Genomic DNA, 14893 nt, shown 5'->3' with positions numbered 1-14893 from the left:
ACATTCAGCTGCAAGTTCCCCTCCAAGTCACAAATTATATTGTCAGTCATTCACTCTGGCTGGGTTAAATCCAGGGACACTCTTCTTAACAGCACCTTGCAGCATTTCCAAGGCAGCAGCTCACCACCACCTTTTCAAAGGCAATGAGAGATGCACAACAAATGCTGGCCGAGCCAATGATGCCCTGACATCATCAAAGAAGAAATAAAAGAGAAGGCAGGTGTCTTTCGTTCATCTACAGCTGCTCTGTCCCTTGGATGCAGTGAATATTTTTGATTGAGTGTACCAAATTCTGAAAGATCTATTGGTGCTTTGGCTATTACAATGAGTTCTCTATTGTGGTGACTACTGAATCAACATAGCTGTCTTATAAAGCTTCGAGGATCCTCAAAGCGATACCCTTTCCGTTTTTGTTTCTGTACTTCAGCTAGTAACATAGACAACTGATATTCAATATAATATATTGTAGCTGATGGTATTCAAGTTATTGTAAACAGGATTGTAGCTCTGGCTCAATCTTAAAGAAATATCATTCATTAGAGAAGTGGCAAGTAAAATCTTTCTGCCATTGGACCTGGTTGATGCACACAAACTACTGTCTGGCTACATAATTAATTGGAGCACGTCACCATTAACACTGAACATTAGAGTAAAACATATTGGCCTACCATTCAGATTGATGAAAAGCACATTTAATCACTGAGATGTAGTCAAAAGAAAATAGCTCCAATATGCAGAAAATCACTTTTTACAAAGAAAAATCAAGAAAGGCCTGGCAGGTTCCCCAAGCAGAAACTGTCCTAAACTGATTTTTAAACAAGTATCCAAATGTCTGTTGCCCAGATACAGCTGGCCACAAAACTATGTAACATTCATTGCAAATATATTCTGTGTTCCTATCAATATCCAAAATAAATCTGTTTAGTAAAACCTACGTAGTTAAAAAAAAAATCCTGCTCTAGCTCAGAGACTATATTTCAGATTGCATGTTTGGATTTACTCAATTACCAGCAGATTGAATCCTAGGGACAATGATGCACAAATCATCATTAGATCAGCAACTGAGTTAAAGAGCTATCTAATAGGGTTGAGGGTGTAGGAGGAGCAAACCAGTGAGGTTTGTACATTTGTCACATATTTTTGAAAAGATAATGTCCACATTCTATCTCAAGACAATAATGACAAACACCAATGTCAACAACTGCAAGTTCCCCAAAGCTTCAAACAGAATTTAAGACCTCAAGTAGAACAGAATTTCAGCAGTTACTTTCTTTTTCCAGAGGGCATTTGATAAGATGTCACATTGGAGACTTGTAAAGAAAATGAAATTAATACATGAAAATGGAATGCAACCATTTGTTGCTTTTGACATCTTCAAGGAAATTCCAATAATATTTATGAAATAATGCTTAGAAACAGCCTAGATTTCTTTTTCCTAACAATGAGAATATTTCAGCTGCGCCAACTTACTCCTTCTGAACCCACTGCCTTCCCACAGGCTGTAAAATTTAAACTGCTCTTATAAGCTGGTAAGGGGGCAGTAAGGCTTTTGTATAAATACTTAGAACAGCTCTGGTTACATAACATTAGGCCCAAATGAAATTTAGCTCAAGGACTGCAGGGGGAAGCCATAATCGTTTCCACCAGATTAACCTTTCAACAAGAGAAAGCTGAGCAAAGGTGGTGAAATCTTGTACCTCCCCTGTCTGGGCTTCCTTCCCCATAGTCCTCACAATCCCCCTTCCTTCTACTTTTAGTCAAGTGCCAGGCACCATTCCTGTAGGACACTGGTGGTAGCCTCTGGCTGCTCAAATTCCAACTGCCAGTTTCCTGTTGAGCTTGGTCAGAGACTGTTGGAGCCAATGCACAGAACATGTAGTAGTATTTGCCTTCCACCCTAATCGCCACCAGTACAACTCTTGCCAGGGAGTTAAAATTAAGGTCTATGTGTCACAATACTGGCATTGACAGAACGCAAAATGTATTTCCAGAAAATAAATACCCACAGGACAAAGTGTTAGTCCTGATTTCTGTGTCCAATAAGTAATTTCTTGAGAAGTGATGTGCAAAATTCTACAAATTTAGTACAAGTACCCACACCTATACAAAATCCTGTTCATTTATTCATAGCTATACGCAAGTTACAGCTTTTGAGCATTAAACTGTATTTGTAGTTGAAGGAAAAGTTATAAGATTTGCCTTGATTAAGAAAAGCTGGAAAGACAATTTTAAAATATTGACAAAGTCAAGAAGATATTGGCAAACTTAATTGAAAGTGACTTAATAACAGTAGACGTTTTACCTCAAATATCTGTGCAAACTGTGTCTCTTTGCTGGAGAATATTGCATGAATGCAGTGAATTGCATGCTTGGCTTGTCGAGCAGTGCCTTTCTTGGCCTTCTGCTGCAATACTGGCAATAAAGCACTAGGCAAGAAGAAAGCATAAAGTTAACGGAGATCTGTTTTTCATGAAAATCAGGGTAAATGAAACTGATTTTGCATCAGCGATAAATGTCAACGCGAGTGCCAAGTGCCCTTTGGCATTGACCCGATTATATTGATAGATCCCCGCTCATGGAATTGCACCCTCTACTGTCAGTAGACTTTTCCACTCAATTACACTTGTGCGCATAAAATAGAGGCATGGTTTTGATTTTCATGACAAGAAATCAATTTGACTGTTCCGATATCACACAAGAAACAACAGCAAATCCTGTGCTAGAATCACGACTTGCAATTTAATATTTTCTTGAACGTAAACATTATTGTTGATAATTCTGATTTTTTCATCAACATGTTGAGTATAGCAAAGCTAGTGGGATGCAAATTTTTTTAAATAAAAAAAAAAATCGGATTCTAAATTATTTCTAGCAAGACGATAATGGATGAATTTGACTTGATATTTATTATGTTCTTGAAGATTCGAGTACCGGAAATGCATCCAATTTGTCATTACTGTGGGGTTTTTAAATCAGTGGATCGGACCTCGAGTGCCTCGTCATTTGATTACAAATAATCATGGCACGGCGGCACAATGGTTAGCACTGTTGCCTCACAGTGCCAGAGACCAGAGTTCAATTCCAGCATCGGGTGACTGTCTGCATGTTCTCTCCGTGTCTGTGTGGGTGCTCTAGTTTCCTCCCACAGTCCAAAGATGTGTGGGCGAGGTGGATTGGTCAAGTTAAATTCCCCCTTAGTGTCAGGGGGATTAAGAGTGTAAATGCACAGGGTTATGGCTTTGGTGGGATTGTCAGCGCAGACTTGGTAGGCTGAATGGCCTCCTTCTACACTGGAGGGATTCTACAGCTTTGAATATTACAGTGCAAGCTTTCCTCCAACACGTTTTTCCATCACATCTATTTCATATCGTGATCATTATATTTTTGCATAGAAAATCAGCCCATATGCAGTTATGTTTGCAACCTGAAAGATTAAATGGTATTTCACAAAAACCTCTGTGAATGAGTAAATAATCGGCTAGTATTTACATAAAACCATTGACTCTCGTGGCACAGAGAACTATTTGACCAATTGTGTCCATCCCGGTTCTTTGAAAGAGCTTTATTACATTTATTTTTTTTGTTATATATAAAGCAAAAGTAATGAAACATACGATCTGATATGAGGAAAGTCATCTTCAATTTTCTGCCCAGTATTTCGGAAGATCTGTAAAGCAGCTTCTGCCACCTTTTCATCTTCCATTTTCAAGCACTGCAGGAGGGATTCGAATGTTTCCGCAGAGTGAAAAGAGATTGAATGTGTAAATGATAATACCTAGAATGAAAAAGAAAATAGGCGTGACAGAATAGAGAAATCTTTAAAAACTCTTGAGTAACAATTCAGTTTCTCTCTCAATGATGAAAGGCCACTCTCCAGTTATCAAAATAGCTTACAAATTTGTTGTTCATCTATTATGGTAAAATTCCAATGGATCGAATCCCAGGGAATCCGTCCACAAATTTGTGTTAAAGGGTTCTTCGTGACAGCAAAGGAGGCCACATTCCCACATGAATGCACCTCTTATATAAAATTTTATGGCACTACAAATGTGGTTTATGTCAAAAAAAACAACAGATTTAAATGAAAACACGTTAAAGCAGTAAATGTGCAAAAAAGTATTTATTCAATTTGTCCACACCTTACAATGCTCCAAATTTGTATAAGGCTGATACACTGCATTGGAAAATGTCACAAGTTAGCTCCAGAAAATCTCTAATCTTTTTCTGCTTCGTGTGCTGTCTTCAGATATGCATATACAGTCCATTTGTTCTGCTCAGGCTGCCTTGTACCACATTAGCATAGCTTCTTTAGCATTGGGATGGACAGTCATTCGCACCATCTTCTTTGCCAGAGAGAATGCTTTCTTATTGAACTGTTCCAAGATGCTTGCCTTGTGTTTTTATAAATGGTGGACAAATTCAAATGGTGGAATCTCCCACTCCTTCACAATGTCACCTTCTCTCCAATCAACACTTACCTTTCTCTCAGGTTCAGCCTTTGAGTTCTCCTTGTGAAAGGATGCCCAATGACAAATGATGGATTGTCCAGACTCCTTGATTTCCCACTCTTGTATGATCAAATTCTGTTCTGATTCAACGACATATGACAAGTTTGGCTAATCCAGAGTTACCGGTGTGGAATTTCAGCTGCTCATGAGTATCGTTCTATGGAATTTGCCATTCAGGCAAGATTGGTTGACTATGCTAATATGGTACAAGGCAGCCTAAAGGAAATTTGAGCAAAGGTAGTGGGATGATTTTTGCATTTCATTTTTCCCTGCATGATTACCTTGGTTTCCTTTTCCTCTGACAAAAGTACTAGAGTTTCTTTTTACCTCAGACTTAGAAGACTTCACCGGTCTCCAAACACACAAGGTAGACAATTGTTTACATACCTTGTTTTTGCTGGTACAGGTCGCTAGCCTGAAGCCAGAGGATACAGTTTGAGGGGTACTAGGTTGCATCAAGCATGGCTAACCAGGAATCTCTTCTGTTCTTACGATCTGCCATAGGAGTCTTGGAAGGATTTACAGGTTGACAATCATCAACCTGTTTGGTCACATTATGAACACATTTTCCATGGCCTGGAGTGGGAACCAAACCCAGAGTTTTTGGTCAGAGGCAAGGACACGACCCACTGTGCCACAAAACCTCCCTCCATCTTCACAAGCATTAGTCTCCGTCCTAAAGCTTCCCCATGGGGCAGAAAAGCACACATATCCCCAAGCCATTTTTAAACTTAGAACCCTCAAATAAGACCAGAAATAAACTTGGCTTTACAGAAAATTGTTAGAAGAAACCAAAAATACATTGAAGTGTCAAAGGCAAACAGTAAGATACAAATTACTATTCCAGTGGTTCAATCATTTACCTTAAGCAATTCAAGGCCTGCTCGGATTGCTTCATCAGTTGGCACACCCTCCTCTTCATCATCAGCTGTACCATCAATTGATTTATTAATCTGTTTAATTAATGCACTGTCAAAAACATGGAAGTTAAATTAATTTACCTTTTAGAAAATAATTGACAAATCATTTAGCAATAACTCCTTTTAAAAAGGTGAAACCATAAAAAAATCTGTGAAACTAAAAACTTGAAAATAAAACATATTATACACGCTGGCAAAGATGGTAAGGGGATGTTACCAGAAGTCAAACTACCTTCTTCGTTCGAATACACAGAGAATCTAAGAAGAGCCAGAAGTTAAAATTCCAGTACCAGTATAAGTGTGGCAATGACAGGCCACCCATTTGTCAGACTACCCTAGTGATGATTAGCCCACAAATGGGTAATTTTCATGCAGGAGGTGGGCACCCAAGCCATTCCTAGTACGATTAGGAAATGCAGTGGAACTTCTGATCCGCACATCTGTTTGTCCAATATAGCTGAAACTTCTCTGAACTCATACTTGCTTACTTGGTCAATTATTTAATGTCACTCAGACTTAGAGACCAATGCCTTCAGAAACCGGCATTGTGCATTCCACTTATAGAGCTTGCAAGACACTTAAAAGGCTGCAGTATACGTGGGGGCGGCACGGTAGCACATTGGTTAGCACTGCTGCTTCACAGCTCCAGGGACCTGGGTTCGATTCCCGGCTTGGTCACTGTCTGTGTGGAGTTTGCACATTCTCCTCGTGTCTGCGTGGGTTTCCTCCGGGTGCTCCGGTTTCCTCCCACAGTCCAAAGATGTGTGGGTTAGGTTGATTGGCCATGCTAAAATTGCCCCTTAGTGTCCTGAGATACGTAGGTTAGAGGGATTAGTGGGTAAAATATGTAGGGATTTGGGAGTAGGGCCTGGGAGGGATTGTGGTCGGTGCAGACTCGATGGGCCAAATGGCCTCTTTCTGTACTGTAGGGATTCTATGATTCTAGGATGGAATGAGCAGCATTTCTTGAGGATTCAGTCAATACTGCTCATTGGTGCAGGGGTTGAGAGTAGGTGGAAGTGCCCACTCTATTAGAACCAGAAAGGATGCACAAACTCAGAAGAATTGGTGGTGCACATATACAAATTTCTGAACACAAGTTGAGAAGGACATTTTTTAAAAATTACATGGGATCCTTCACTTTGTACTGTAGTTGAGTTTTTATAAAAGTAAAATCACAAGTACTTGGAGAAAACTTAAGAAAATGAATTTTGCAATATTCATTTGAATGTCAGCTATCAAATTAAACCAAGTTTGAATCTCCTTCAATTCTTTTTATATACAAAAGCATTAGTCTATGCAGGGTGCAGCTAAGTTATCTGCCTATCTTCAGGGAAAGGTTTCCATGGGTAGACAGTAGAAGAGATGATTAAACTAAAACTGGAATTTTTAAGATTAGGATGTGGTCTTGTGGGAAGTGGATAGCACAATGCATTAGCTTAACTTTGCTTCCAACAGCAAACTCTATAGGTCAAAAGCAGGTGGTCTTCTCGCACAAGTCTCATAGCTTTGAGCAACCTCAATACAGCTCTCAATGGGCACAAAATTATATACCAAATAGAACTGATAGTAAACCAGCAAATCTACCTCAGATCATAGTGCAGGATGCAAGAGCATTGTACTCATGTACAAAGAGATAACGGTGGGGTGTTTAAGTCTCACTGGCCTTTTCCAGCCCTTCACACCAGCGGGATCTCTGGTCCCGTCAATGTAAGAAGCCCAACAGGTTTATTTGGTAGCAAAAGCCACTAGCTTTCGGAACAGGTTGCCCCTTCGTCAGGTGGGTGGGAGTTCTGATCATAAACAGGGCACAAAGACACAGACTCAATTTACATGAATAATCATAGAAATCATAGAAACCCTGCAGTGCAGAAAGAGGCCATTTGGCCCATCGAGTCTGCACTGACCACAATCCCACCCAGGCCCTACCCCCATATCCCTACATGTTTACCCACTAATCCCTCTAACCTACGCATCTCAGGACACTAAGGGGCAATTTTAGTGTGGCCAGTCAACCTAACCCGCACATCTTTGGACTGTGGGAGGAAACCGGAGCTCCCGGAGGAAACCCACGCAGACACGAGGAGAATGTGCAAACTCCCCACAGTGACCCAAGCCGGGAATCGAACCCAGGTCCCTGGAGCTGTGAAGCAGCAGTGCTAACCACTGTGCTACCGTGCCGCCCACAATGATCAGAGTAAATTGAATTTGTGTCTTTGTGCCCTGTTTGTGATCAGAACTCCCACCCACCTGACGAAGGGACAGCCAGTTCCGAAAACTAGTGGCTTTTGCTACCAAATAAACCTGTTGGACTTTAACCTGGTGTTGTTAGGCTTCTTACTGTGTTTACCCCAGTCCAACGCCGGCATCTCCACATCATGCCCACCAATGTGAACAGATTTTAACGACTTGCCGGCCCCCACAGGGATTGCACCATTGTTGCAGCTGAACTAAACCACCTGCAAGTAAATTTTACAAAAAAAGACTCAGACTTTTCAGTAGAGTGTCCTGCCAATTTTTACACCTGGATGGGATCCACCTGCTCAACACTAACACCGGAAAAATATATTTTATTAAATCAAGTTGAAATTTGTACATAAAGTCAAGGCTTACAAAAAGAATTCGGAGACAGGCTCTTCTTTAAGTTTAATAATGCAGTAGAGAACCAAGTTGAAACATAGAAAGTATTGTGAAGCTTAAGAGAGGATAAAGGAGCAAGTATGGGAATTGTGATGGCACTTTTTTTTGGGAGGGGACACCTATATTTTGTTAGGTCACTGGTTCCTCTAAGAACTAGGAATTCTCTGGCTGTTCATGCCAGCCACAGCTACCTGTGAGAAAGAAGAGATTGGCACTCAGCCAAATCTCCATTCACTGCAACAAGACAGGAGAATCCCAGCTGCTGGTGAGGTTGGAGAATCTAACTCTAGGTTTGTCTAGTAACTGATTTCTGGCAAAGACTCTGGCTTCCAGTAAATTGTGTGACCAGGTTTTCTGGGAAATCCGGATACAGAAGTCCTGGGTTAAAAAACTTCAAAAATGATGGAGTTCTGACCCAAGGTGGTTATGCTCAAGATGTTACCTATGAAGTCGAGTACTGTGGGATGCTCAAGGGGATTTGAAGGAGTAAACCTTGCCAGAAGCAAGCACAAGGCCAAAGTAACCTCAACCCTTATACAATTACCCAAATACTCTTGACAACAATCGGAGGTCCCTATCTGCTTCAAGAAGCCAACCGTCATCCCAGTACTTAAGAAAAACCAAGCAGCATGCCTTAATGACTAATCGGCCGGTGGCTCTGACATTCATCATTATGAAGTGCTTCGAAAGGCTAGTCATGGCACGAATCAATTCCAGCCTCCCAGACTATCTGGATCAACTACAGTTTGCCTACCGCCGCAACAGGTCCACAGCAGACGTCATTTCCCTGGCCCTGCATTCAACCCTGGAACACCTAGATAACAAGGACATCTCTGTCAGACTCCTATTAATTGACTACAGCTCAGCCTTCAACACCATTATTCCCACAAAACTCATCTCCAAACTCCGTGGCCTGGGCCTCGGCACCTCCCTCTGCGACTGGATCCTGAACTTCCTAACTCTCAGACCACAATCAGTAACGATAAGCAACAGCACAGCCTCCACGATCATCCTCAACACCGATGCCCCACAAGGCTGCGTTCTCAGCCCCCTACTATACTCCTTATATACCTATGACTGTGCGGCCAAATTCCCCTCCAATTTGATTTTCTAGTTTGCTGACGACACCATCATAGTGGGTCAGATCTCAAACAATGATGAGATAGTGTACAGGGATGAGATAGAGAATCTGGTGAACTGATGCGGCAATCTCTCCCTCAATGTCAACAAAACAAAGGAGATTGTCATCGGCTTCAGGGAACGTAAAGGAGAATATGCCCCTGTATACATCAATGGGGACGAAGTAGAAAGGGCGAGAGCTTCAAGATTTTAGGTGTCCAGATCACCAACAACCTGTCCTGGTCCCCCCATGCCGCATTATAGTTAAGAAAGCCCTCCAACGCCTCTACTTTCTCAGAAGACTAAGGAAATTTGGCATGTCAGCTACACTCTCACCAACTTTTACAGATGCACCATAGAAAGCATTCTTTCTGGTTGTATCACAGTTTGGTATGGCTCCTGCTCTGCCCAAGACCGCAAGGAGCTACAAAAGGTCGTGAATGTAGCCCAATCCATCACGCAAACCAGCCTCCCAACCATTGACTCTGTCTACACTTCCTGCTGCCTTGGCAAAACAGCCAGCATAATTAAGGACCCCACGCATCCCAGACATTCTCTCTTCCACCTTCTTCCTTCGGGAAAAAGAGACAAAAGTCTGAGGTCACGTACCAGCCGACTCAAGAACAGTTTCTTCCCTGCTGCTGTCAGACTTTTGAATGGACTTGCCTTGCATTAAGTTGATCTTTCTCTACACCCTAGCTATGACTGTAACACTACATTCTGCACTCTCTCGTTTCCTTCTCTATGAATGGTATGCTTTGTCTGTATAGCACGCAAGAAGCAATACTTTTCACTATGTTAATACATGTGACAATAATAAATCAAATCAAATCTCCAACACAGTACTCAAACCAAGTGGTCAATCTTCTAAATTTTGATAAATATCTGACAAGTTTTGGAAGTAAAATCGAATGGATATAAAAGGAAATTTGAGTTTAAAAAGTTCGGTTCAGAAATGCAAACCAGAGAAGTATCTGAATTTTTTTGGATGGCAGGCCACTTGTATAGAATTTTTATAGAATCCCTACAGTGCAGAAGGAGGCCATTTGGCCTATCGAGTCTGTACCGACCACATGGGCGGCATGGTTGCACTGCTGCCTCACAGCTCCAGGGACCTGGGTTCCATTCCCGGCCTGGGTCACTGTCTGTGTAGAGTTTGCACGTTCTCCCCGTGTCTGTGTGGGTTTCCTCCGGGTGCTTCTGTTTTCTCCCACAGTCTGAAAGACGTGCTGGTTAGGTACATTGGTTATGCAAAATTCTCCCTCAGTGTACCCGAACAGGCACTGGAGTGTGGCGACGAGGGGATTTTCACATTATCTTCATTGCATTGTTAATGTAAGCCTACTTGTGACGAATAAATAAACTTTACAATCCCATCCAGGCCTTATTCGCGTAACCCTCATTTACTCTGCTAATACGCCTGACACTAGGATCAATTTAGCTAGGTCAATCAAGCTAACCCGCATATCTTTGTAGTGTGGGAGGAAACCGGGGCACCCAGAGGAAATCCACGCAGACACGGGGGGAAAGTGCAAATTCCACACAGTGACCCGAGGCTGGAATTGAACCTGGGTCCCCGGTGTCGTGAGGCAGTAGTGCTAACCACTGGGCCACCATGCTGTCCTAACTGGGTAAGGGCAGGCTTCCCATCCAAGGCGCTGCCCATCTCACTGTAAAATTGTGTCTGGGTCAGGGAATCCTGTCCATGCAATTTCATGCTAACCCCATAGCATCAAAACCCGCTAGGAGCAGCATAAAATTCAGGCCAAGGACCTAAATTATATGGAGCAACTGAAGTTCTCCTTTAAGCAGAGACAGGTAAAAGGAGAGATCATAGAGGTGTTCAAAGTCAGAAATAGTTTTATATAGTAAATAAGGAGGAACTGTTTCAAGTGGCAGAAGGATTGATGGTCAAAGGACAGATTTAAGGCAAAGGAGTGGTCTGAATTGGATGCCTCTATCAAAAACAGTTGGCAGATACACAATAGGCCAAATGGTCTTCTATTATTATCACCATTCACTTCCTGCCAAGATTTATAAATAATGGGTTGATTTGGCATGGGTAACTGGAAATTAAAACAAGAAATCTGAATGCTCAAGGTGCAGGGATGAGGCAGATTTGTTTTGTAGACAGACATTCAGTAATCAGTCAGCTTTAAAACCATTGCAAATTTACACTGAATTACATAGAATGTGCAACACAAAAATACACCATTTGGCTCCAACCTTCCATTTCTGTCCCCTTTGTATGCTCCCCAACAAATACATCAATACAGTTGCCTGAACGACTGCCTGTGACACATTGTTATCGTTCTCCAAATAATCTTAACCCACTATTTAATGAAAAAATACAGCAGGAACTTAGAATTTGCATTGCAGTCCAATCCAGATAGCCCCACATCAGTGTCAGATCCATTTATCTGAGTTCCCATTTTAACCAGCAAAATTTGTTTCAAGTATGTTATTATTTTTTTAAAAAAGGTCCAATATCAGAAGAATCCAATTTCTCTTTATGTAATACCCAAAACAAAAAAAAATTATGAATACCTAATAGACTCAGTGTCAATATGTACAGGCGCTATCCTCTCCAGGAGAAATTTCACCATTTCCAAAAACGGATTTGTGGGCTGTTTAGGGTTGCTTAGTTTTCGCGTTATTTCACGCTGTACAAAAAGAAACAAATTGTTACTCAAATGGAGAAATCACATCGTGAGAAATTTTCAATCCATTCTGACAAAACACAAATTTACCACACATCCTTCTGCTTGTTTGCACGAACAGTTTGGACTAACGAGGACATCTAGCTGGGACCTAATTCGCTCATCCTCTTCTAAAAATTGATCAAATTTCTTCATGAAGTCCTGGGCTTTTCCTGGATCAGGCAAGTTTTCTGAGAACAGAACATTGTATTGAGCACACCTTCTTAATAGAATAAACAATACAATTATTCTTTGAAAAACAATGATCTCTACAGTTCTTCATACTCTGCAATGAATCCTACGTTTTATAAAATACAGGGAGCAAAAATATATAAAATATAAAATAGTACTTACTGGCAATTATCATTACTTTTGAAAATATGGCTTTGTCAGTTGGATCAGACTAGAATTTTAAAGACAAAATAGATTTTATTAAATTTAAAGCAATTACAATAACATTTAGTACCCACAAATTTGTCTAAAGCTTTACCATATTTTTCAGCATTTACAAAATAAAAAGTTGTAACCCCCATTGCCAGTTACTGGAGTAACACATTTCAATGAAAAGAACTATGTTGTGGAAGGTTCAACATTCCTTCTCTTAGGTGGGCCAAAACGTGGGAACAATGGGCAAGAGTTGCGTGCATTAAGGTATCAAGGTACAGGAGATGTACATAAAAAAAGACACAGGATGATGCATCAACGCAGCTATTTTTGCACACTAGCACCAACGCTCATTTGTTAATGCTTAAGTTCACTTACAAAACTGAAAATATGTAACTTTAAAAAATATTTTACTCATGCAAGACACATTTGAGAAGTATTAGCAAATTCAAGCCAAGACAGCAACAGCGTGCTCTGATAAAGCAAGCAGACTTGAGGACCAAGCAAGTAGAGTTGAGGACCAAGCAAGCTATGAAACTCTTTACACTTTGGTTCCCAATCAAATTCTGACAGCCAGGAGAGAGATCTATTCACGAGTATTTATTTGCTCGCACAGATCTCCTCATCCAGACATCAGTGTGTTTTTGGGAAGGGATGATCTAAAAAATTTTACATCACCTTTTAAAAGGGCAATGATCATGCATACAGCCCTGAGTTCAGTGTATGGTACGCCCATGAGTTCAGGGAGCACTTGTTAAATCAGATTTGATACTGGGCAGGAGTCACACTCCAGGCTAAATTTAATCCAAGCAAAGCAATGAGAGACTGGCTTTGCCAGATTCTTTCAATAGCACATTCCCTTTGGAGACAAAGAGTATTCGGAATTTAAGTAAATCTTGCGACATTGTTAAAGCTTGCTAAAAACTACAGTACAGTACAATTGTATTAAATGTCACACGCCACTCGTTTTCTCCTGTATTTCCTTTACTCTTAAATCCTACTTTTATTCATTATTTCACTGTCTCCGAGATGTAAGCGTTTTAGATTGATGTCATCTTCTGTTGAGCAGTGGATCTTAGAGAGAAATCATATGGTCAATGGCCATTCATGGAATTAGTGATTTCCTCAACTTCCATTGAAAGTGTCTGGTTTTGAGGTGGCAGTGCTAAAACAAGTAGAGGTTTTGGGTACAGCTTACAAGCGGATATCTGTCAGGAACTTGGTCAGCGCACAAATTTTCAGGTAGATCCTTTCTGTCAACCATGGACAGACAATAGGCAGATTTATGACAGTGCAAATTAGTGGCTAAAACTAAAATAATTCCTGGGTGATATTTCAAATAAAACATGATCAAACCAAAGATGTTGCGAAAATGGCAGATAGAACACCTCACGAAATTGAGATGCACAACTTCCTTTCTGCCAATCAGCACATTGGAAGTTTTGCCAAGTCCCAAGATGGAACTTGGATGCACAAGTTTCCTAATTGATTATTGACATGTCCACAATGAGTTAGATAGGTTTACAATTCCCTTCAGATACTTTGTAAGTTTCCAGCTAGACATTTAACGAGAGAATGCCATGTCCAAGTGACAACCAAAGATTTGCCAGAGGAGGCTCGTCATTGACAAATACCAAAGTAAAAAGCAAATTTGCCTCAGCCAGAATGATATCCTGGGTGACTTCAGATAATCTGCTCTACATTCAACTTTCACACTATTCTACTGGGGAAATTAAGACCACCCAGTTTTAATGTGCAAAAATTTAGTTGTCTGAACAAAGGGAAGGAAAGAAACTTATCCTATCTGCATATTTATGCCGCTGGCAGCAAAAGGCTAAATGGCTCTGAGAAAACTCATTGTGAGACTTTAAACAAAGACAAGCGGAAAGAACATGTCTGAAGAATAGCATCTAGGAAATTTATGTTCCTGTGTTTCAGTAACTTTCAATATGTTGCTATGAAGATGACAAAGTGATGGATTTTGTAGTAATTGTAATTCTATGACAGTGAGCACAAAAATGCAAGGAATTTATTTGTAGTCCTGATTGGTTAGCACGGCACCAGGGACCCGGGTTCAATTCCTGGCTTGGGTCACTGTCTGTGTGGAGTCTGCACATTCTCCCAGTGTCTGCGTGGGTTTTCTCCAGGTGCTCCAGTTTCCTCCCACAATAAGAAATGGGTTGCTTAGGTGCTTTGGCCATGCTAAATTCTCCCTCCGTGTACTCAAACAGGCGCTGGAGTGTGGCGACTAGGGGATTTTCACTTCATTGCAGTGATCACACTAATAAATAAACTTGAATTTGACGTAGATTTCTTCATCAAACTCTTAAGGCTGACCAGATTAATAGTAATGCAAGCTTATGAACGAAAGTTGAGCCAAACGAACACTGACCAAGTCCATGCTCCTTGATGTTAAGGCGGCACTGGGCAGAGACAAGGTTAAAGTTGCAGATTTGAATCACGCTTGCCATCTCTTGCTCAATCTTAAAATCCTAGAACCAATACATTAAGATGGATGAACCATAATGGTCCAAGTCCTTCATAATCATAAAAATCACTACCCCAAACTACAAGATTTTCACATACTGCTGATGGTGCCACTGCATTTCAATCCCATTACATG

At 40.9% G+C, this 14893-nt stretch overlaps 1 protein-coding gene across 1 annotated transcript in view; it reads right to left on the bottom strand.

Annotated features, from left to right (window-relative positions):
* The window catches only part of pds5b (PDS5 cohesin associated factor B), a 187644-nt gene that overhangs the window by 42014 nt on the left and 130737 nt on the right, over window positions 1-14893 (bottom strand). The window contains exons 15-20 of the mRNA XM_078222232.1: window positions 12241-12289; window positions 11938-12077; window positions 11735-11850; window positions 5372-5477; window positions 3615-3775; window positions 2303-2426 (exon numbers count right to left, since the gene is read on the bottom strand). Of these exons, the coding sequence (XP_078078358.1) occupies window positions 2303-2426; window positions 3615-3775; window positions 5372-5477; window positions 11735-11850; window positions 11938-12077; window positions 12241-12289 (696 nt within the window). The remainder of the gene's footprint in view (window positions 1-2302; window positions 2427-3614; window positions 3776-5371; window positions 5478-11734; window positions 11851-11937; window positions 12078-12240; window positions 12290-14893) is intronic.

The sequence above is a fragment of the Mustelus asterias genome, chromosome 10 (assembly GCF_964213995.1).
Source record: "Mustelus asterias chromosome 10, sMusAst1.hap1.1, whole genome shotgun sequence".
Classification (NCBI taxonomy): domain Eukaryota; kingdom Metazoa; phylum Chordata; class Chondrichthyes; order Carcharhiniformes; family Triakidae; genus Mustelus; species Mustelus asterias.
This window is presented reverse-complemented; position numbering and strand designations above follow the sequence as displayed.